Below are 23973 nucleotides of genomic sequence, written 5' to 3' on the forward strand. Positions count from 1 at the left end.
AACAAATCGGTAGAACATGTGGGTAACATCAGAGCGAGTCAGAATTGATATCCTCCCAACATTCAGTATTTGGAAAATCACTTAAAAAAAATATAAGCAATGAACTTCATTCTACCACTAAAACTGCAATCATCAAAACGTTCTCCAGATATTGTTTGCTTACTGCAATCACTACTACCTCCAGCAGGTTTTCTTTGGGGCTGCCCTCTTGAACCTGTCATTTTCTTCCTGCTCCACAATGTCATCCTACATTTTATTTATAAGACAGTTAAATTGAGCAGTTTCAATGTCAAACTGCAATGGGTTTATAAAGGTCAACAAACCCCAGAGACTGAATTACTTCCTTTAACTCACTGGCAGGTATAGGCTATTGTTTACAATACTGAATAAAAATCAAGTTCATTTTTGACTGCTTTCATCATTGTGCAAGAGAGGTAGCATACAAGTGTAATTAAAAAAACTGACAGTGATCTGGAAGGTTTATAGTATACACAGCGGGTGCTATAGTATATTACAGATTTGTTATGAAATTGATACAAAATATTTGTAGCATGATAAAACTTGAAATCAGCCCTGAGCAGTCACAACATTCAAAACAAACAAAGAACAAGATGAAGTCGCTGAGTGTGGAAGAGTAAATACAGGAAACTTTGTGCTATCCGGAGGTGAGCTATCCGGCAATCTGGAGCCACCGGCAAAAATCAGCAGCCGTTTTTTATTCTTTTTGTTTGTTTTTTTTGCTTTGTTTGAACAGTCAAGCTGTGCAAGGTCTGTAGCTATAGCAACAGCTTCAGCTACAGAGCTTTAGGGCCACACCCGAGTGTTTAGAAGCTGTTGCTAAGCAACAGTGTTTGTTGTCAAATACGGAGATAAGAATCTCCGTATCTCGCAACATTAACTCTGGAGAGTACGGAAGTTTTGAGGCAACGGCAGCAGCTCGGTCCCGTGGGTGCCGGATAGCACAAAGTTTCCTGTATTATGAAAATCCCACATTCAGCATAGTCAACCACTCCATCAACTGTCTCCTGTAGAGTTGACCTGCCACTCATATCTGGCACAAAGTATCCATCACATCTCCAACAATGGCTCGAATCCCTGATTCACTACCAAAGTATCCCATCCTTGAATCCCCCCTGTTCATTCTGGCCCTCAGACATTATCTGTAGGCATGGGGGTCAGTTTCCATGCATAAACTGATGATGCACGCTGGATTCAGTGACCACCTCTTATCACAAGGCTTCTCTGACATTAAGTCGTGGATAAGCCAGAATTTTCTCCAATTGAATATGGTGAAAACTGAAGCCATCGTATCTTTCCTCCCCACCAAAACTTCTACTCCCTTGTCAATTCCGTCCCCTTCCTCAGCTGCCCAGCCAGGCTGAACCAGGTGGTACAGTGTGTCCTGTTTGACCCTGATTTGGGTTCAAAACCAATACCTTATCCATCAAGATTGCTTAATTCCACCTGTGTGTGATTACTCCTCAGCCCCTCCCCCAAGCTCACCCCATTCTCACAGAAACGCTTATCCATGCTTTTGTTAAGTCAAGTCTTGACTTTTCCAATGACCTTATGCGTTCCATCCTACATGAACTCCAACATGCGCAAAACTGTCACCAACATACAGCCCTGCACCAAGTCCCACTCACCCATCACCACTGCCCTGGACGAACCTCCATTGACTGCCTGGGCCCCACTGAATTTAAAAACCTCGCTCCCATTAAAAATAATTCTTGACACACACTACCACCAGCACTGCATCCTAGCCTGCACCCCTCAGTCCTCTGATACTGGCCTCCTGTGTATCCATTTTTATTCATTCCTCTATCTGCAGCAAACCCTTCAGCTATCTCCAGCCTACTTTCTGAACCACCTTAATTTATTACTTCTCTCCCACCTTTAAAGCTTTTTGACCATGCTTTTGGTCATCTCTTACCACTATGCAGAAAACACTCTCCATTGCGTGAAGCACTTTTGGGCAGTTGTGCGAAAGGCACTACACAACTTGTTGCCGATAGCTTCTTGCAAGGGTTTATTATTTTTTATTCGTTCATAAGATGTGGGCGTCGCTGGCAAGGCCAGCATTTATTGCCCACCCCTAGTTGCCCTCAAGAAGGTGGTGGTGAGCCGCCTTCTTGAACTGCTGCAGTCCATGTGGTGAAGGTGCTCCAACAGTGCTGTTAGGGAGGGAGTTTCAGGATTTTGACCCAGCGACGAAGGAACGGCGATATACTTCCAAGTCAGGATGATGTGTGACTTGGAGGTGGTGGTGTTCCCATGCGCCTGCTGCCCTTGTCCTTCTAGGTGGTAGAGGTCGCGGGTTTGGGAGGTGCTGCCGAAGAAGTCTTGGTGAGTTGCTGCAGTGCATCTTGTAGATGGTACACACTGCAGCCACGGTGCGCCGGTGGTGGAGGGAGTGAATGTACATTACAAAAGATTAAAATTTTAATAGGGAACAGAAGGCATCCACAAGCAGGAACTGAAAAATTAAAAAGGAAAGAGGTGGTAGGAGGCTACCTGATCTGGAAAGATACTGCTATCCTACTAAATTGGGAATGTGCTAAAATGAATAAAAGATAAGAGTGGCAGTCTCTTGGATGTCCAAAGAAAGAAATTTATTGCACAGGAGCATCGATCATTTAAAAAAGAGGGCTGGGAAGATGATTCAATTGTTGGGTACAATGAGTACTAGATACATAAAAATCAGGACGTGAATGCACATTGTACTTGTGCAATAATGCATGGACAATAAAAGGGATCTAAAATTGTTGATTTGCTAGTTTCAGCCTAGCACAAAAAGCTACAATTACCTGGAGGTCAATGTGATCACTGCCTACATATCTGGACAACTTGATAGGATAGGGGGTGGGTGGATAGGAATAGGGAGAAGAAACTACGACTAACTACAAAAAGCTTCCGTGTGTACCAATTGAATGGAGTGTATTTTTGGGGGGGGTGGAGTGGGAAGAGAGAAAGATTTCAATGAAGTTGGTAAGAAAGTATAAGTAGTTAAAATGGAAGATCAATTGGTGAGGAAGAATGGAGGAGCAGAAACAACCAAAGATTAAAATTAATGCGACTAACTAACAAATGTCCTATTTTCTTTTGACATCCTTTACTTTAAACAATATCTCCTAGTCCTCAAATCCTGTTCTGACAAAAGCTCATTGACCTGAAACGTTAACTGTTTCTCTCTCCACAGATGCTGCCTGACCTGCTGAGTATTTACAGCATTTTCTGTTTTTTACCTCAAATCCTGTGCCCTGCAGAAGAACTTTCTTGGGTCCAAGTTCTCCATACCCTTGAAATTAAAATTATGGAAGGAAGCTCAAGATGCATTCAAAGTGACTTGTATGTAATCAATCTTTACGGCTCATGGTACATAATGTGAGGGAAGAGTATTTGGAAAAGTTTAAAATTACTAATTTTTCTGGCATTTTTGTTGGCAACGCTTACCTGTATGAAGTACTGCTAGAATCGGATTCAGTCAAGTACCCAAGAATGGATGAGCATTTATGAATATGGTGTATCTGGAAACAATTGGCATGAAATCCCAGGGAGAGTGATGATTTATAATAGAACGTGGGTTAAAATGTGGGAACCAGCAAAGGGAGGTATCTGACAGGCTAACCCGTCAAATTCCACGTGAAAGACTGAACTGGTCTTTTTGCCTCTCATTCCCCCTTGTGAACAGTATATTATTTGAGGACCAAAAATGCACAGTCCCTGCCCCATGTCTGGAAAAAATAAAATGAAGTCAGTTCATACTTAATTAGTCTATTTAAATACAGTAAAAGTTAAATGACCAAAGGTAGCATCTCCAACCACATCAGCGGTAAATAATCAAATGCTGCATATTTCAATAGAAACTTAAACTCAAACTTGACTTCTACTTCAGGGTGATCGGTAAAACTGCAATCTGTTTTTTTGTCTTAATGTAAGGAACATTGCACCAAACTGCCAATTAACTCACATCCAAAATGATTACACGTAGATTCCAGTTCTGCCCTTGCACTGCACCCCCCACTCAAGGGGCACACAAGCTCTGAGAAGCGATGAATTGTGCGATTGTTTTTGACAGCTGCTGGCTACCAGGGGCTTTGCCGTCACAACTCAAAAATCAATCCTTAGATAAGGAGGCTAGGCCTCCTCCTGCACAGTCAGTAATGCAATTCATGGCCCATTGGGTCCTGGCCACATCTGCATCTGTTCTGAATATTAGCTTCTGAAGCTGAGGCAACAATTGGCTGTAGCCAATTCAATTCGGTTATCGTTCTTGCAGACTCTGAGGGCTAGCCCACACTGGAGTGCTTTATTACCTTATGTTTTCTCAGAGGCAGAAGAGAGAGTGAAAGCAATAGATTTCCTGTATTTAATGGAAAACTTTACTTGCATTCTGTATATACACACAAAAGATGTGAGCAGATCCCATGATTTGCCCCAGGTGCACAACTCCAACTTTGAAAATAGATTTTAATTGATTGAATGTAGAGTACACAAATTTAATGCACATTTAAAGCCCTAACCAATTTAACCAAGTGCAGCATTTTAACCATTAGTTTCTGTGTTAAAACAAAAAAGATATAATGGATGAATCCTGCAACCGCACATTTAAACTAATTTTGTGTATTTGTTTTGAAGTGAACTAGAGACTGATGTGAAACATCAACATTTAGCAGAATGACCACAAGAGACAAATGCTTTTGATGACATATTGGGTCCTTGATGAAAAGAGTGGCATCAAGCAGGTTTCCCCATGGAATCTCATGTATAGACGTGATAAGGCAATGAACATCCATTTATCACAACCTCCTGTTTGCATCCTGTGAGGAAGTAATATAACCTATTCAACATCTCATGCACCACAAGTAGCCAGTTTCATGTTAAGGCCAGGATGCGAGAACTATCAAATGTTCCGGGAATGTTATGGGGCTAGTGTGCTAACTGTGACTAACGTCATGAATAGAGACATGATCCCCTCTCATATTGTTTTGTTTATGCTTCACATAAAATCTGTTTAAATAAACTTGCTCTGGCATGTGTAGAAATTTGAAAAATCTTAGTATGTACACCACACATGGTATAAATCATCTATGCAGCTCTATAACCGTTTGTCTGTGAGACGCAATATTTTGAACTCCGATTAAATTGAGAAGACTGATAGTCTGTTTCGACTTCAGTTCTCTACACAGGCATTTTCTGATCCGATTTAAATCTTCATGGGGAGGGTACAGGGCAGTGGCTCTCTCTTACTGAAAACAAAGAAAAAGAGCATAATCTTTTGTCTGCTCTTGGGCAGTTTGTAATAGACCGCTCAAAAGGCTCAAGAACAGAAACAGAAAATGCTGGAAATGCACAGACCAGTCACTATCCTTAAAGAGAAAAGACAGGTTATGATGTTTCCAATGACTGCTACTCAGCTATTCTACTGGAAGTTCATTCAGCTGTTTAATGAAACCCGGGCTCTACCCAAACTTGACTGTGATGGACAACACTGGGCAAACTGCTCTGCTAGATTGAGACAGCAGTGCAACAGAAGCAATGGGAAAAATTGGATACTCGGTTTGTAGAATTGCTCAAAAAATAAATAAGTTTTGTTGGGGACTAGATTATTTATTTAATTGGGTTCTACTGTATTTCCATTCATCCCTATTATATTTAAATCTGATACAAGCACATATTTGTAGTGTACTAGGCAAGGCACACACCTGCTATATATAAAATCATTGATCAAGCACAGAATGTAAATGTATCACTTCAATTTGCTTCAATGATATGGAAGCTTTGAATCAAGCACAACTCTTGCCAAGTTAGTCATGGCTCAGTAGCCTTTATGCTTCATCAGTTCTGGTCCTCAGTTCCAACAACAACAACTTGTATTTATATAGCGTCTTTTAACGTAGTAAAATGTCCCAAGGCGTTGCACGGGAGTATTTTAAGACAAAGAAAATGACACCGATCCACATGAGGATAAATTAGGCCAGGTGACCAAAAGCTTGGTCAAAGAGTTAGGTTTTAAAAGGAGGAAAGAGAGGTAGCAAGGCAGAGGTGTTTAGGGAGGGAATGCCAGCGCTTAGGGCGGGAATGCCAGCGCTTAGGGCCTAGGCAACAGGAGGCACGGCCAACAAAGTTTGAGCGATTATAATCAGGGATGCTCAAGAGGGCAGAATTAGAGGAGCTCGGATATCTCGGAGTTGTGGGGCTGAAGGAGATTACAGAAATAGGATGGGGCAAGGCTATGGAGGGATTTGAAAACAAGGATGAGAATTTTGAAATCGAGGCGCTGCTCAACCTGGGAGCCAATGTAGGTCAATATAATTCCAAGGAAGAAAGACAAGATGCTCAGGGAAGAAACCATGATTTGGTGGATTGGGGGGGACGGTTGAGAAAACAGGAACCAGCACCCTCTATATGAAGTAATATTTTATTTGGGTGAAGATATCTCTTTTATAATTCATCATCATTGAGAACCAATATTTCAACTAACTGGGAGCATTTGGAGTCAAGTTACAGGCCACTTGCAGACAACTCTGAACAGAATCCTGTGACTTTGCATCCAAACCAGACTAGATACCAGAGGTGCCTGGCCCATAACACTCAAACAGAAATGCCCACGGTATCTTTACCAGTTAACAGGCCTGCATGCCGATTTCTGCAGTTCTCCATAAAGCTGTGTCCGACCTGACTGCCAGCTGACTGGCTCCCTGATAAGAAGGGAGACCTGAAATAGTAGGTCTCAAGGCTAAAATAAAATGTAGGATATTTCCTACCCAGCAGAATTGTTCACAAACTTACCTTCTAAGTATTCCTCCTGTGCTGCTTTGAAGTGGAACTAGCTGCAGTTTACATTTTTTTTTAAAAAATAGGAGGGCTATAAAAATAGCCAGTTAATGTTGACCACTCCAGGGAATGTATGACCCCTACAGCCCCAAACCACGTATCAAATCACTACACTGAAGATTGGAGAAATCATGGGATGACATTAGTTTGCAAATTTAGTGCATGTTGTCAGCATTTGCAATTTGGTTACCAGATTTGGTACAGATACTGGCAGTATCTAGATGTGAACTCTTAAAAGATTTAATATTTTGCATTTTTGAATGTGACTTTTTTCTCATGAAGGTGAAGGGTGCCAGTGTTGGGGAATGTGTGGAAATATGTATTTCCCCACCTAGGTTATAGCACAGCATAAAGCTCTTTGGTATTGGCTCCAAAATGTGCATAAGAGATTAGCGTGCAAAGTTAAAGCACACAGGATTGGGGGCAAGGTACTGACTTGGACAGAGAACTGGTTGGCAGACAGGAAGCAAAGAGTTGGAATAAACGGGTCTTTTTCCGAGTGGCAGGCAGTGACTAGTGGGGTACCGCAGGGATCGGTGCTAGGACCCCAGCTATTCACAATATATATTAATGATCTAGACGAGGGAACTAGATGTCATATCTCCAAGTTTGCAGGCGACAGAAAGCTGGGTAGGCGTGTGTGCTGTGAGGAGGATGCAGAGAAACTCCAGCATGATTTGGACAGGTTGGGTGATTGGGCTGATGCATGGCAGATGCAGTATAATATGGATAAATGCGAGGTTATCCACTTTGGTGGCAAAAACAGGAAGGCAGATTATTATCTGAATGGCAATAAATTGGGAAGAGGGGAAGTGCAACGAGAGCTGGGTGTCCTTGCGCATGCAGGTGCAGCAGGCGAGAGGATTAGAGTACAGGAGCAAGGATGTCTTGCTGCAGTTGTACAGGGCTTTGGTGAGACTACACCTTGAGTATTGTGTGCAGTTTTGGTCGCCTTATCTGAGGAAGGATGTTCTTGCCATGGAGGGATTGCAGTGAAGATTCACCAGACTGATAGCTGGGATGGCAGGAATGATGTATGAAGAGAGATTGGGTCGATTATGCTTATATTCGCTAGAGTTTAGAAGAATGAGAGGGGATCTCATTGAAACTTATAAAATTCTAACAGGACTAGACATACTAGATGCAGGAAGGATGTTCCCGATGGTGGGTGAGTCCAGAACCAGGCGTCACAGTCTAAGGATAAGGGGTAAGCCATTTAGGACTGGGATGAGGAGGAATTTCTTCACCCAGAGAGTGGTGAACCTGTGGAATTCTCTACCACAGAAGGCAGTTGAGGCCAATTCATTAAAAATATTCAAGAAGGAGTTAGATATATTTCTTAAGGCTAAAGGGATCAAGGGATATGGGGAGAAAGCAGGGACAGGGTACTGAATTTGGATGATCAGCCATGATCTCATTAAATGGCAGAACAGGCTCGAGGGGCCGAATGGCCTACTCCTGATCCTATCTTCTATGTTTCTAGTCTTAATTTCAGATTATCCCTGCGTTGAAATAAGGTTTTCCACTTCCGCTACAAACTTATGGTTTCTTTGGGGCAAGGGTGGGGGGACACTGCCAATCTTGCTGGTAGTTTTCTATTGTGGGCTCACTTGCAAACTCATTTCTTAGAGCCAGCAGAGATTAGACTTTCATCCCACCAGGCTGTGCTGGATATGAATCCATGCCCAAGAGGTGAAAGCTCATTGTACCACCCACTTTAGCAAAAGAAACCTATACAACCAGGCATAATTCAGAAGACGAAAATATTTGAACTGAAAGTAATTATATCCTCAAATTATCCTTCACCTTAACTTATATAAAGTCACAATCCCATATAATGGTTTCTATAGAACCAGGACAAAATAGCCAATGCCTCAATCATATTGATGGTAAGATGCAGTTCTTTAATCAAAGCACAATACATACTGACAGGGAAGAGCGTGCGTTTTCGCCTCTGAGCAGCAGTCAGCTACTACAAGCTACAACGAATGATGGCAGAGGCAGCAACAGAAAAATGCCATAACGGAGGCTGACATTTCATTATCAGCCAACCTGCAAATCAAACCTCTAAACACCACTTGCGAACAGAATACGAAGAGAGCAGATATATAAATGTCAGCCTAGTGCTGGTGCAGGTACAGTATGTAACTGTACTTCATGGTAAACCACAGGTATAGATCTCGCTCGCCCCTCCCCTTCTCTGTAATCTCCTCCACCCCTACAACCCTCTTGAGAACTCGGCGTTGCTCCAATTCTGGCCTCTTGTGCAACCCCCATTTCCTTTGTTCCACCATTGGTGGCCATGCTTTCAGCGGTCTAAGCTCTGGAATTCCATCCCTAAACCCCTCTACCTCTAGCTCTCCTCCTTCAAGGCGCCCCTTAAAACCTACCTCCGAGTAAGTTTTTGGTTAGCTTTTATATCTAGAGGGTTAGAATATAAAGGGGAGGAAGTTTTGCTACAGCTATATAAAGCCCTGGTTAGCCCACATCTGGAGTACTGTGTGCAGTTCTAGGCACCGCATCTTAGAAGGGAAATATTGGCCTCGGAAGTGCAGATTCAACAGAATGTTACCAGGGTTCCAAGGGTTAAATTCTGAGGAGAGATTACATGAACTAGGCTTGTATTTCCTGGAATATAGAAGGCTAAGGAGCGATTTGATTGAGGTCTTAGAATTTAGAGAAGTTAGGAAACACTTCTTCACCCAAAGGGTGATAGAAGTGCAGAACACTCCTACAAAAAGCAGTAGTTGCTAGCTCAATTAATAATTTTAAATCGTCAAGGGTATCAAGGGATATGGAGCCAAGGTGGGTAAATGGAGTTAGGGTACAGGTCAGCCATGGTCTGAATGGGCTACTCCTGTTCCTAATATCTCCTTATGCGGCTCGGAGTCAAATTTTATCTGATAATGCTCCTGCGAAGAGCATTGGGAGGTTTTACTATGGTAAAGATGCTATATAAATCCAAGTTGTTGCTATATATTGTAACTGCATCCCTGATCTTGAAAGTTTAACTATATATCGACTCCCAGATATAATAGCCAAGATAGAAAATTTTGGTACAGTGTCCTTTGAACAATTCAGATGTTATGGTCTAAATAATCCCAGTGATTTCAAAAAACAAGTGTTCCACACACTGTATGCCCTACAGTGCCACAAGAGACTTCATGCAGCTGGGAAATATTTTTGAAAATTGCTAAGTTTGTTGTTTTTACATTAACACCACATCGAGTATTAGTTTTTAATCTAGCAACAGATGATGGTGTTGCTATTGCACAGGGAGCAAGGGGCTCTTTTGCAGGTAAACATTGCTCAGCTGGTAATGCAGCACTAAAGGAATGAAGGATTAAAAGTCAGCAAATTAATCCACAGCAAGTGCATCAGTCAAACACAGTCTGTGCTAAAGGATACATTACCTCCTGTTTGAGCGTTAGCCTAGCCACAATCTCTTCGTGATCGATGAGTGACAATTCATCCGTTTCATCATTTTGATCCAGATCTGGCGAACTCGGAGCGTCTGCTCGCCTAGGGAAAAGACAGACAGTACAGAAATGAACAGGTAAATTAGACACAATGAGTTCATGCAGCACAGAAATGAGTATGGAAATGGCATATTTCAAACATAAATATAATATACAAAGTGAGAAAACTGTATCCTAAATGTCATCCAATTTACCATCTACACAATTCATAGCTTTCTGCTCAGTTTAATTCTAATGGATTTCCTCCCCTCAAAAAGCCCCATCCCTCAACGTCTGGCTGCCCCAACTACCAGTCCATCTCCAACTTCCTTTTCCTCTTCAAGGTCCTTGCCTCCCAACTCTCAACTCCGTGTTTCAATCCCTTCAGTCTGATTTCTATCCCATCAGCAGCACCAAGATAGCTGTGGCCAAAGTCACTGAGGCGAACTCCTGCGACTGTGATACATTGCCCTCCTTGTCCATTCTGCGGTATTCAATGCAGACAATCACACCACCCTCCTCCATCACCATTTTCCGGGGTCCATCTCCATTACACTTCTCGTGTGGCTCCCTTCCTACCTGTCTGAATGCAGCCAGTGCGTCAAGTATAGACTTTTCCTCCTGCCCACGTGATCACCTACAGTGTACCCCAAGGATCCATCCTCAGCCTCCTTTTCTTCATCTACATGTTACCCCTCTACATCATCCACAAACCATTTCCATTTGTATCCTGATGACACTCATTTGTACCTCAGTAATTCCCTTGACTAACTGTCTGACATCAAGTTGTGGTTGAACCAGAATCTCCTCCAACTGAACACTAGGAAGAATGAAGCTACCATAGTTGGATTCTACCAAAACCTCTATCTTTGCTGCCAACTATCTATGTCCTGATTGCTCGTTCGGGTTGCAACAGACAGTACATAACCTTGGTGCCCTGTTTGATCTGGAGCAGAGTTGCACAATGGCATCAACAAGACTGCTTACTTCAACTTTTGCCTTTCACCCCCAACTTACTCCCACTGCAGCGGAAATCCTAATCTGTGCTATTGCTGCCTCTAGACTTCATTTTTCCAACAAACATTCCTCCCCCACCCCCTTTACCAGTCCCCCAATCTTCACGAACTCCAACTGGCCCAAAATTAGTTTCCGTGCCTCCTTGTTCTGCACTCTCACTTACCCATCAATCCAATCCATTATATTACTTATATTAGCTGCATATCCCCCAATATATTAATTTCAAATCTTCATCGACAAATCCCTCCATGGCCTTGCCCATCTCTATAACCTTTCCCATCCTGGCCCATTGTTCCTTTAGCTCTGGCCTCCTGTGCACCCTCTCCCCCTCTATCCCACTGTGAGTGGTAGAGCATTCAGCTGACTAAACCCTACACTTCAAAACTCCCTCCATAAATCTCTCCATCTCATTTTCTCTCTCCTTACCTTGAAACACCTTCTCAAAATCTACTTATTTGACCATATTTTTGGTCATGTCTCCCAACTCTCCCATTTATGTTCAGTGGCCATTTTTATCCTTGTATGAAGCCCCTTGGGATATTGTTTCTCTTCTTTTAACAGCGCTATATAAATGCATGCTTGCCTTTGTTTAATGTAGTCTATTTCACACTCACAAATAATACCAGTCATCATCATGTTGACTTCCCTGTTGCACTGAATCTTAAAGCCAATGTGAAGCTAACACTTAATTTGAACTGTTTTAGTCGCTGTAGGAAATTTGTAGAAAGGATTTGTAGCTGTAGGATTATGGTTAAGCAGATTCCAATTGTCTTTGAACAAATCCCAAACTTAATGAAAGCACCCTTTTATTCATATAATTATCAAATAAAAAATCTTTATACTGTATATGCTAATTACAGCATTACAAAAAAATGCATTATATATGCACTTGCTACAAATGACAGCACATGGTCAATAGTGACTAGAACCCAGAATAAATTTGGTATCAAGAGTTGTTTTGATTAAGAGAAAGAGGGGTGTAGGTTTTTGTCTACAATCCCACCTGTCATCTCTATCTTGGATTTCCTTTTCACTAGTTGTTGATATTGGAGAGTCATTGTGATGGATCTCTTGTTCATTCGGAGACCCTACCGGCTCCTGGAGGGAAACAAACTATGTTAAACAATGTAAAAAATGCACGCTAGGAATTCAACTTGGTTAACAAGCAGCACACATTTGACTGAGCTTGGATACCGAGCTCCAATCGGTGCAGCTATTATAATTTTTCAAGTACTGTACATAGATAAAGAGAGGCCCCACAATAATTACAGCCATTCCCAAGTATTATTTACTATTGATGATCATATTGTCCAAAAACATGTTAAAAGTTGCTAGGTACAATTGTGCTATTGTAATTTAAGCCAAAAGTTAAAGATGGAATCACTTACAGTGTCAGCACACATCGGTATTTCCTGAATAGCCAGAAAGAAAGAATAAAAAATGGTCGATGACTATCTAACACTGGGTTTCTCCTTCCCAGGAAATAGGAACCTTTGAAGTGCTAAATATCAGTTGATTACTGTATATTATCAAAAAAATTATGTTCTGCAAATATCCAATACTAGAGAAATGTACAGAATCATAGAACTCCCCGACCCGAGAGTATGTAAAATAATTTTACTGTGATCTTGGTACAGTCACTGTCAAGATCCTCCTTCAGCATTCAAAGTCAACCGGCCAATAGGTTTATTACTAAATAGGCAACTTGTTTGTAAATCTGTATGAATTTGCTAAATTGAGGACTATTCTATGGTTCTGTACTTTAAAAAACAACTTTATATTAATCAGAAAGCTGCAGAAAATCACATTTGGAAAATGTTACTGTCAGCACTAGTATATATTTTGAGTGGCAAGAGATATTTAGTACCCAAAATAGTTTTAGAAAGTTAGTGTAGGAGTAGCCCTTAATTGCAAAATAGGCAACTTAGTGTAGAGGATAATACACCCACTTAACTTTTGTAGCAGCAAATTTTACACCCAGTGTTGCCAGAACTGTGGCAAATTCTCCAAACAGAGACTGGTGTTGTACCCTCAAACTGCAGAGTGAGTATTTTATCCACTATTCCAACAGGGTGGTCAATTAGGACATATAATTCCATAAAGCAAAGGAATTAAAATTGATTAGTCTGCCATAGAGTTTTCATTGTTAAAACAGCAGACCCAGGTCAACCCAATCAATTATCAACCCAAATTAACTGGGTAATTGCTTAGTCTCCAATCTGTACAAGTATTAGGTGTATATCATTCAAGATTAATGTAGCACATACTACAGAAGGAACAATGAGGGGCATAACTGAGCAACTGGTAGTTATATTTGCATGTACTTATCGGGAGAAATAGGTTTATAACCGATTGTTCATTTGGTATAACTAATCAGTTACAGACTTTTACTATTCTTGAAAGCCCTTTCAATATATTCTCATGCAGAAAGGCTGGAGTAGAAAGCCAATCAATCCATTTTCATTACTGCAGCCATGCGAGAGAAAGCAGTCCAATGGCCAATAGCCATTCTCCATGCAAGCAGTTATACGTGTAGCAGTGAGGCATGTTAAAGGCACATATTTTAATAAGAAGCTACAAAGCTACACCACCAAGACCAACAACCACAGACTGCTCAACTACATGTTTGATCAATGACTGGAATACCAAGCAGCAATTCAGTATTCTGTACACACAGCTGAATCAGCTGCAGAAATTAAACAGTGTCCCACAGTTCCCTGCACTGCGAGAACGTGATTTATTCCCTGCTGTAAATGTCTTGAGTGATGCAATATGATTGATGACTTTTCCTGTAGAGAGATGCTGGGTACTAATGTAGTAATCGTCTACTTGCACTGCAGTTGAAGAAATAGACAAAGCAGTCTCATCCTTCATCTGTGGGCACCTCAAATACAAAACTGGATGCAGCAATGCCAAGCTAGATGTCAAGACAGTGCTATGCCATCGTAGCTGTTGTAAGCCCACTGAAATTTGCGTTGAGCCTGCGAGTATAAAGCTGGGTGAAGCTATGACATCCTAGCTGTGATTGTGCATTGAAGTGTTGCAGTGCGCTGCATGCCTGGAATTGGAAGTTGCAATAATGCTTTAGGTTTTGTGGACTACTGCAGGATGTAGTAGTGCATTGCAGATGCAATTAAGCATAAAGAAAGGGACCCACACTAGATATTTTACAAAATCTTACCTATCAATTAGAAGTTGGCCTATGTTTTGCTTCAATGTCAACTGTTGATGGTAGAAATCGCCAATTATATCTCAACAAATTAAGCTCAATTTTCTTTGGCAAAAAAGTGCAACACTTCCTGACCATAATGGCATCTCGACCTACCAACTACATTGTGCTTGCTAGACAAATTTGTCATGTGATATGCTACCATCTAAGCAGGGCAAAAAACAATACTGGGCAGGTGGTTGGTTGGGGTGTTAATTTTATTAATGATGAGTTTCACAGCACAATGATATGAGCAGCACAACAAAAGACCATTTTCGGCATGCTTTCCTCTACAGCCAAGCAGCAATGACTCAACATGCTTCTGAAGCTACTTACTGCTTCTGGGTGAGAGAGGTCTCCATTGGTTTGGCTGGACGAATACAGATTGACGTATTCACCCTCACCAGCATCCTCACTATTGCTCTCGCTCTACAGGAGACAAGACCATAAGGTCTCAAGATACTCACTCCTGGTTTCTCTGCACAATGCTTTCCAAACTCAAGACCATAATCAACACACAGACAAACCCCATTACTCAAACTTGCATCTTGAGCCCAATCTCCCATGTTTACTCACTTCTTACTATATATTCTTAAAGATACTGTACTTGCAATACTCTGCTACAGTTTATTTTTCCATTCACCCACAAATATATCATGGTTCCAGTGACGTACAGCTTACTTCACATTGGACAGCAAGACAGCCCAAGCGGTGGCCTTCGCTAGTGCACCAGCCAACAACAGTCTATGCAATGGCCATAAGTTTGCAGCAGAGATGCATTAGTAACGTCATTTTTCCCTCACCCCAGCTCGCAATTTGCATACATTTCACAATGAGGAGCCTCTCTACGAGACAGTGAAGACTGGATTCATCCTCACATGCCTGTAATTCGAGTTCTGATGAATAGTCTCCAACCAAAATGTTAGCCTACCTTTTTCAGATTCTGATGAACCGGCTATGTATTTCTAACTTTTTCTGTTTCAGATTTCCAGTTTTTATTTCTGTCTAGATTTTGAATGTTTATTTTCCACATCAATTATTTATTTTAAAAAATATTAAACCAAATGAAGAAAGCCTCATGGGCACCAAAGTTAGAAGTTTCAACACAAACATATCAAAGATACCAAATATTGTGGGGTTATTTTTAGGTCCTGCTGATTTGTGGTACATTTCTCACCAAAACCTCAACCAAAAATGAAGTTGGGGGAAAAAATCTCTTGATAATCAATCACCAATAAGTGAATTTTCAATTATTTACAGCACCCTTGTGACACACCACAGACTTCACAGTACAGTATTTTGAAAGACTCATTCCCCTTTCAATATATAGAGTAAAATAAAACACTCTTGCTTCCTTTCATTATGTAAATATCACAAGCAACAAAATGTAAATCACCCATAAGAAATACTTATGAGAAAAATCATAAGAAATAATGAATTAAATATTACAGTGTACACAGGTAAACCTCGGCAACAGGCCGGCCTTAGGGTCACTAGATGACGTGACTAATAAAAGACAAAAAAGTCAGTGGCCTTCAAAAAAAGCTGCCCATCAACTTTATAGAAAAAAGTTGTTACTTTACACACCAGTGTGTATCTGAATCAGTCTGTGAAGCATAGCTACTTCTGTCTAGGATAGAACTCTCGCACCAGATTATTTTCAGCAGTCCATAGGATTAGTCACAATCCATTTGCCACCATTTTGTTGTTTCTTTAGCTGGCCTCTATCTTGCAGAAATGTTAACTTTGCTTAACAGCAGACTGCTATACTTCAGCAAAAGTTAAATTCTTGCTCTACATACTTTGTGCAAACATACTCTTAAAAATCAATCTAGGATAACATATATAGAAATTATATGGTGGTATAAGAATCAACTCAAAAAAATTCTAATAACAAATACTGTGATATAATGGGTCAAATTGCAATATATTAGTGTATAACCTGGATCAGTTCTGAGTGACGATAGGACTGCACATTTGAAGAAAAACAAACCTATTTATAGACATCTTCTACAGCACACAGGGCTTCAGGCAACAGGTTAATGTACTTGCTTGTACAGACTTACAGATCAGCAAACGATCGGATGGGTGAACAGCCAGCCGTATGCAATTAACAGATATGAAACAAAGGCGAGGACAAACATTTAAGTTTTGTAGAACGTGTGCAACTTAGGCAAAGCTGAATAATTAGGATATCCACTTTTCAGGTTTAACTGATAAAAATCCATCAAACTTGCAAGGAATCTGCTACGTTGAACATTAGAAAAACACCCAAAATATTCACCATAATTGCTCTCCATTAACTGAGTCTGATTTTAGAACCCTGACTACATGATTGCGCCCAGAAATATGTGACCATGAGATTCAGCATGCCTGTAATTCCTTTCCTGTGTGCTACTCGACACCTACTTTGACCAAATTAAAACACAACAAATTTGGGGAGACCAAGTAAAAAGCTAACAATAAACCTCTCACCCACAAAAACAAACTTATAAACAGGAAAAACTAAGCTTGGCTACGGAGTTCCGTAAATTATCCGGTTTGCAGCTAAACAATTAGACAAACCGCAGGTTAATGGCCTGTAGCCACTTGTAGTATATTTGAGAGTTCATCTGGTTGAGACAATAGTTGAGCAATGGTTTATCTTTTTTTGGAAGGGGCTGTCAAAGAACTTCTGGAGTTCTGTGGCGATATCCGCGCTTAAAATCTAGAACTCAATTATTTCCTTTTTACAGCAAAGTTTTATTCTTGAATTATATACTTGTACATTGCTTTTCCAGAGTAATTTAATGAAATTTCCTTAAAAAGGACATCTTTGTGCTATGCAATGCTCACTCCATCTACATACACATTACAGCTTAACCTGGCAGAAGGTGCATTAAAAATATAGCCAACTAGCTGAATTATAATTAAAATCCAACCCTGTTTATTGAGGATTACTGCTTAACAAAGCTTTTTTTTTTTTTTAAAGAAATAAACTAATGCCGGAAAGTCATTTAACTAAATAATGCCCTAATATGTCTGTGTGTCAAATACCTAATTACACTGATCCATGCACTGCAGGACTCGAGTATTTTTGAGTAGCTAGCTGGAGAATATTGCCCAGTTTTACAACACTGAAATTGGGAAAATCAGGTGCACAGCTTTACCTACCAGCCTCTGATGGTTGTGAAAATTTCAATGCATGAAAAGAACCGGCAGGATCATCGGCCCTCTACTCGTACTAGAAATGCAACTACGGAACAGCACTCTGCCCAAGTACTTTCTAAATAGCAGGCTTTAAATATGAGAAGTTGGTTGAACACCAGCTACATCAATAGTGAGAAACTACTTCTTCCTAGTGGTCTTACTACCAACGCCCAACAATTTCCCAGAAATAGGCAGCGTTAAGCTCTATGTTTTACTGAATGTTTGACGTTAGTATACAGTTTACTCCTCTTAATTCAAAATTACTTAATTCAAATGATCTGAATTAATATTTTAAGCCACTAAACTCCCACTTTGCTGTGTTGTTTAATTCAAATTATTGAATAATTTGATCTTTTAAGCACAAACAACTCAGTGGATTGCAATCCAAAAGAGTTTACAATTGTTAAATAATTTTATATTTTTCTTAGAAAAAGCTTTACCATCAGCTTTACAGTTCAGGCCAAGGCAAAGGTTTTCATTATAATGGATTGAAGATTTCAACAAGAAATAAATATGAAAAAACAGGGCTCCTATTTACAGGCCAAGTTCAGATCAGCATGTCTGGTAATACAATCTCTCATCAAAAAGATAGGGAGTGGAAAAATAACAAAACAAACAGGGACTGGTGGGGAGAGAAGTATTGGATGGTGCAGTGTTCTTTCACCTTTGAGACCAGGATTCAAAGCCAGCCCAGACTGATGAGACAAAAGCACCCAAATGTTAGAAGGCAAGTCTCTCCATGTTTGGGACTCAGTGTAGTTCCTCATGGGTGTGGGCCTACACCACAATTGGGCAATTTGAAAATTTTAGAATCCAAGAATGGCTGGCGTGGTAATGGGGATACTCTATGGTTGGGGGTTTGGCAGTAAAAGCTGGTGACAAGCCGAGAAAACTGGACTCTGTCTGGCTTATACTTCACCCGGTGTGATTCCTCAAGTGATTCCACAGTAAGGAACATGATAAACATTGTTTTTTTCAAATCCAAATCATCAGCAGTGCTGAAATTGTACTTTTTCTTACCAATAGACCATTTGCTTTTAAATGCTGAGTGACATCTTGCAAACATCCTTATTTATTTTTTAAAAACTTACTTTGGAGAAGATTTCCATTTGAACGGATGGCACACAAACAGACATTGTACATTTAAAGCAAGCTTATTTGGTTGTAAGTGGGGGGAATAAATTTAAAGATGTTAACAGAATTCCCCTACCCCAATCACAGTTTTAGGGGAGTTTTATAAAAAAGAGTGCAGGATTTGAAAAGCACTAAAGCATTCATAAGCAGTTCTCACCGAAGAAGTTTGGAGAGAGGTGGGAAAAGCAGATTCAGGAGGGAGGCAGACAGGAACGGGCTTTGCATTGTCATGACAGCAGTCCAGCGGTTCCGTAGCTTTCACTATGCCAGCCGAGCCCGGTAAAGTTAGATCGGAGCTCCTCGATTGGTGCACAGCTGGAAAGTGGGAGGAGATAGTGCAGAGAGAAGGAGATGCAGAGGTGTGATGGTGAGGAACAAAGTCCTGCGAATAGGACCTAAAAACCGACTTGAACTGAGGAGAAAGAGAAAAACGAGAGGTTCACAGGTCAAATATAAAAATCAGACAATCCCACAGTATAGTAAGTTGCTTAAAAGCAATTTCTTTTAAAGATCATTTCCCCTTCCCCCCACCATGTACCAAGTCTTTCTGACTGCGTTTATTTCGTCTACGTGATCAATTTATGAGATATATTGAGCGGCATTTTCCCCATTCAACAGCGGCAAGTTTAGACTGCGCTGTTTGTTCACAGCATTGGTTTGAACAGAGCAAATAGTCATGTGGCAAGCCTAATGGTTTAGTTTCATACCAGCGTGAAAGCCAAAGTAACCATGGTCAGTTCAAGACAAAAAAAAAAAGGAAACTTTGGTTTATCCGGAGGTTAACTGTCCGGAACGCTCGAGCCACCGGCAAAAATCAGGAGCCGTTTCGTTTTTTCTTTTCGTTGCTTTTTTTTCCCCACCAGTCAGGCTCTGCAAGGTCTCGCTGAAGCTGTTGCTAAGCTACAGAGACGCTTGCAAGGTACGGCCGACTGTTTAGAAGCTGTTGCCAGGGTTTGTTGCCAGATACGGAGCTCAAAAATCTCCGTATGTTTCAACATTAGCGCTGGTTTGTCCGGCAGTTTTGATGGGACGGCAACAGCTCGGTCCCATCGGTGCCGGATAGCACAAAGTTTCCTGTACTATTTAAATACAAGTGCTTGGTGTATTCAGACAAAAATTCTAAAAAGTTAATCATTCTAAGCTTTTTGACAGAAACAATTGAGAGAGATGCCTTTCAAACTCATAGAAATCATAGATGATGATCTACAGAAAATGTACAGGCATCCAGATTCGACAAACTCTCAAAATGTCGTACAGTCGTCAGTTTTACAGTTGGAGTTACCCAACGAAAGTTGCAACAGTCATAGTCCTATTAAGACTACTTTCAGCTCTACCTCTATTATTGAACCGGCTACAACATCTAGCTGCAGCTGCGACAGCAGTGCTTGTCAGTCTCAAGATACCCATGATCTTATTGGGTCCGACGAGGAATCAATGCAGGCTGATGAGGAAGCAGGCGGCAATGATTCACAGACCAACCAGAGAATATGCAAGTAGAGGGAAGTCAACGAGCTAGCTCTAATCATATTTTGTATACTTTTACTTAGCTTGAATGCATGACAACTTTCCCCTAGCTCATTTTGTGCTTTTGGACACAAAAGTACATTTGTCAATTCAATCAAATCATTATCGCTAATAGAGTGCAACTTCTGTATGTAGAAAGCAATGGATTGCATTCGAATCATAAACTGAGATTATATCAAGATTTTGCATGGACAAGTTGGTGGATTGGCATGCATCTTCTTGTTAATCTGTTTTTGCTGCTTTTAGTAAAAGCTTAGCATAATAATTGTCTGAAGTTAATTTTGCTCTATAAACACTGGTGGGTTGGGGAAAAATTAGCTCAGAGGAGGGTGGACCCATCCAAGACCTTGGCCGGTGGAAGGTGAAATGGGCACCGCTGTCCAGTCGTCCTCATTTATGTAGAATGTCGGAAACCCGTATTTTCCGATCGGAGGCTTTCTGTAGGCGGAGGCCTCCGATCTGGGAAAAAAAAATCTACGCCCTTACCGGAGGGCTCCGGAGGTCTGGACATTTCCGCTCCTGGGCCTCTACTCTACGAAATGCGCAGGGCCCAGGGGCGCACGCGGTTCGCAAGCGTCCCTGGGATCACGTGGGCCATGGGGAACCAAGGGAAGCAGGGAATCCCCCTTCACAGTTTTGACAGGTGTCTCAGCTAAGACCAGTCAAAAGTATGAATGGGGATCACAAAAACATCAAAATATAAAAAATTTTAAAACACACATTTTTTTAATTAGTTAAAATTACATTAAATTAAATATTTTAAACAAGAATTTAATTTTTTGGAAAAAAATTAAAGTTTTTTTTTTAAAAAGCGGTTAAAAATAAACTTACCTGTTGTAAAAGTACTTTTAAATTATAAATGAGTGGGAAAAAAAATATTTTTTTACTTTTTTAAACCCATGCTGGTAAAAGCAGACCTTACGCCTGCTTTTACCAGGCGTAAGATTTTTAAGGTTTTCAGTGGGCGGAGGTTCTGCAGAAAGCGGAACTCTTCCCCCCGCAGAGGCCCTTCTCCAGGGCAGGTGCAGAATCTGTCAATTCTTGACAGATCAGAAGTGCCAGTTTTCAGCGCATGCACTTGCGAGGTCCCTACGGGTGTGTACACAGCTCGTACACACCCATAGAGATCGGAAAATAGGGGCCAATGAACTATGCAACATTTCCAACTAACCCCCTGAATCTTTTGGATTGTTTTACACTTGCATTTATTCTCTTGCACCACATATCATGTTCCCACTGGATGAACAGACAGTTTGGGGGCTTTCCTGATGGTTTAATGAGTTTATTCACTGGCATTTGAATGATTACATCTTAGTCAGTAAAAAAGACAATACACAATGTCAAGATCACCAAAGGAATGAGGTGCTGAATGTTGGACAGACCATTGCTTTATTCGTCCAAAACTCATCATTCACATTAAACCTCCTTGGAGGCCCCAAGGCAAAAAAAACACTTAAATGTGAGCAAACGCAAGTCTGTTTGCTCAAGACAAGAACTCTGCACAGCTATTAAAAACCATTTTATCACTAAGTACAGCTTCTGGTGACATTGAAGCTGACAGGAACTGCTTCAGAGATGCAGTCCACAATGCAGCTTTGGAAGTCGTGGGCCCAACAATCCGTAAACACTAGGACTGGTTTGATGAAAATGATATAAAAAGGCTACCTGATGAAAAACACCACCTGCACTCATCAGGTATAACGGACAAGTCATCAATCAAGAAGATCAAACGCATGATAACATTCGTAAACAAGTCCAGATTGAACTCGTGTGCGATACCTGCTGTAGCAAAGTTACAGATGAATTACAGTCCTATACTGACCAGAATGACATGAACTTTTAGAATACTCTTAAACCAGTATATGGCACACAATCTAGCGGCTCCACCCATTATGAGCACCAACAATTTGTTCTCAGACCTCTCTGCGTTTATATAAGATTAAAAATGGCACAACTGATTTGTACGACAACCAAGAGGAAATGCTGAAATCTGTAAAGCGAAACAGAAAAGCCTGTCCAAGTGCACGGCAGTATCAATTGTGTTTATACAGGAAACTTTTGTTTATCTGGAGGTTAAATATCCGGAAAGCTCTATCCACCGGCAAAATTCAGGAGTCAGTTCAGATAAGTTTTTTTTCTTTTCGTTGCTTTTCTCCAGTCGTGGCTCTGCAAGTCTAGCTGAAGCTGTTGCTTAGCTACAGAGACGCTTTCAAGCTACGCCGACTGTTTTGAAGCTGTTGCTAAGCAACAGGGTTTGTTGCTTCACATGGAGCTCAGAAGCTCCATATGTTTTAACATTAGCGCTGGTTTCTACAGCAGTTTTGATGGGACGGCACCAGCTCTGTCCCGTCAGTGCCGGATACCAGAAAGTTTCCTGTATTATTTAGCTGGCAGAGCATGTACTTAGCCATTTTTTCCACACTACATGAATAATATCACAACGATGTGAGTCTGTAGATGCAATTGTTTTGTCTACCATTTAAGATAGTATTTACATAGATTTGGGCTACAATGGGGCCCCAAATATCAAAAATACTTCATCAGTCTTTTGGCATAGCTTGTACAAGTGTCTTAACTGTGCATTTATCTACTGTTCCATAATTTGTGAAGCATTTTTAACTGAGTATTATGCAACTATTACTGCTTGCAAAATAAACATTTCTTTGTCGACAAACATTTATGTAGATTAGCATTTATTTGAACCAGAGAAATTAAATATGGCTATTGAATGGAGGATTTTATAAGGAAGTCAAAGTTTTATAATGTCACAGATTGGTACAGTGCATGTCTGTGCATAATAAATCTTAAGTTGCAGCTCCATTTATTTATCCACAACCTTCATAACAAGGCAGTTACTAATTAATGCTGCTGTAACTTATCAACAGACTCAATTGAAATCTGTCGTAATGAAACACTACTAGACTGGATAATCCAGAAGTGTATTGGAAAAAGAATCCAATATATTTATATCTGCTTGATTTACTTATCTTGGTTCTCAAGATCATGTTGCTACCCCAAGTTAAAAGATTGCACAGCAGCAAAGTGACATCATTGGCCGGCATCCCATCCCTCCGTAAACTTGAGCTCCTCCAAAACTCTGCTGCCCGTATCTGAACTTGCACCAAGTCCCGCTCACACACCTACAGTGGCTCCCAGTCCGGCAATGCCTCGATTTCAAAATTCTCATCCTGACCCCCCCACCCCCTCCCCCCCCCCCCCAAAACCTCTCCATCTACCTCCAACTCTACAACCGAGAGCTCTGCGCTCCTCCAATTCTGGCCTCTGGCAGAGTCCCGATTTTCATCGCTCCACCATTGGCGGCCGTGCCTCCAGCTGCCTAGGCCCCAAGCTCTGGAATTCCCTCCCTAAACCTCTCCGCCTCTCGCTCTCACCTCCTTTAAGACACTGTTTAGAACCAACCGCTTCGACCAAGTTTTTGGTCAACTGCGCTAGTATCTAATGTGGCTCAGTTCCAAATGTTGTTTGATAATATCGCTCCTGTGAAGGGCCTCGAGAAGTTTTACTTTAAAAGCGCTATATAAATGCAAATTGTTGTTGTTGTTGAACTTAATGTCCCCCCCCTGCGTGAAACTTACCAACCATATA

At 41.0% G+C, this 23973-nt stretch overlaps 1 protein-coding gene across 7 annotated transcripts in view; it reads right to left on the reverse strand.

Annotated features, from left to right (window-relative positions):
* LOC147101694 (rap guanine nucleotide exchange factor 1-like) overlaps positions 1–23973 on the reverse strand; it is a 196453-nt gene that overhangs the window by 33298 nt on the left and 139182 nt on the right. For 3 of the 7 annotated variants that reach the window (XM_085965506.1, XM_085965505.1, XM_085965508.1), the window contains 5 exons: positions 19001–19255; positions 14857–14949; positions 12701–12724; positions 12316–12410; positions 10251–10359 (listed from right to left, as the gene is read on the reverse strand). In XM_085965506.1, the coding sequence (XP_085821632.1) occupies positions 10251–10359; positions 12316–12410; positions 12701–12724; positions 14857–14949; positions 19001–19255 (576 nt within the window). The remainder of the gene's footprint in view (positions 1–10250; positions 10360–12315; positions 12411–12700; positions 12725–14856; positions 14950–19000; positions 19256–23973) is intronic. The other 4 variants (XM_085965507.1, XM_085965509.1, XM_085965510.1 and 1 more) reach the window with 4 other exon arrangements.

This window comes from Somniosus microcephalus, chromosome 23 (assembly GCF_052327205.1).
Source record: "Somniosus microcephalus isolate GS21.2 chromosome 23, FLI_Smic_1.0, whole genome shotgun sequence".
NCBI lineage: Eukaryota > Metazoa > Chordata > Chondrichthyes > Squaliformes > Somniosidae > Somniosus > Somniosus microcephalus.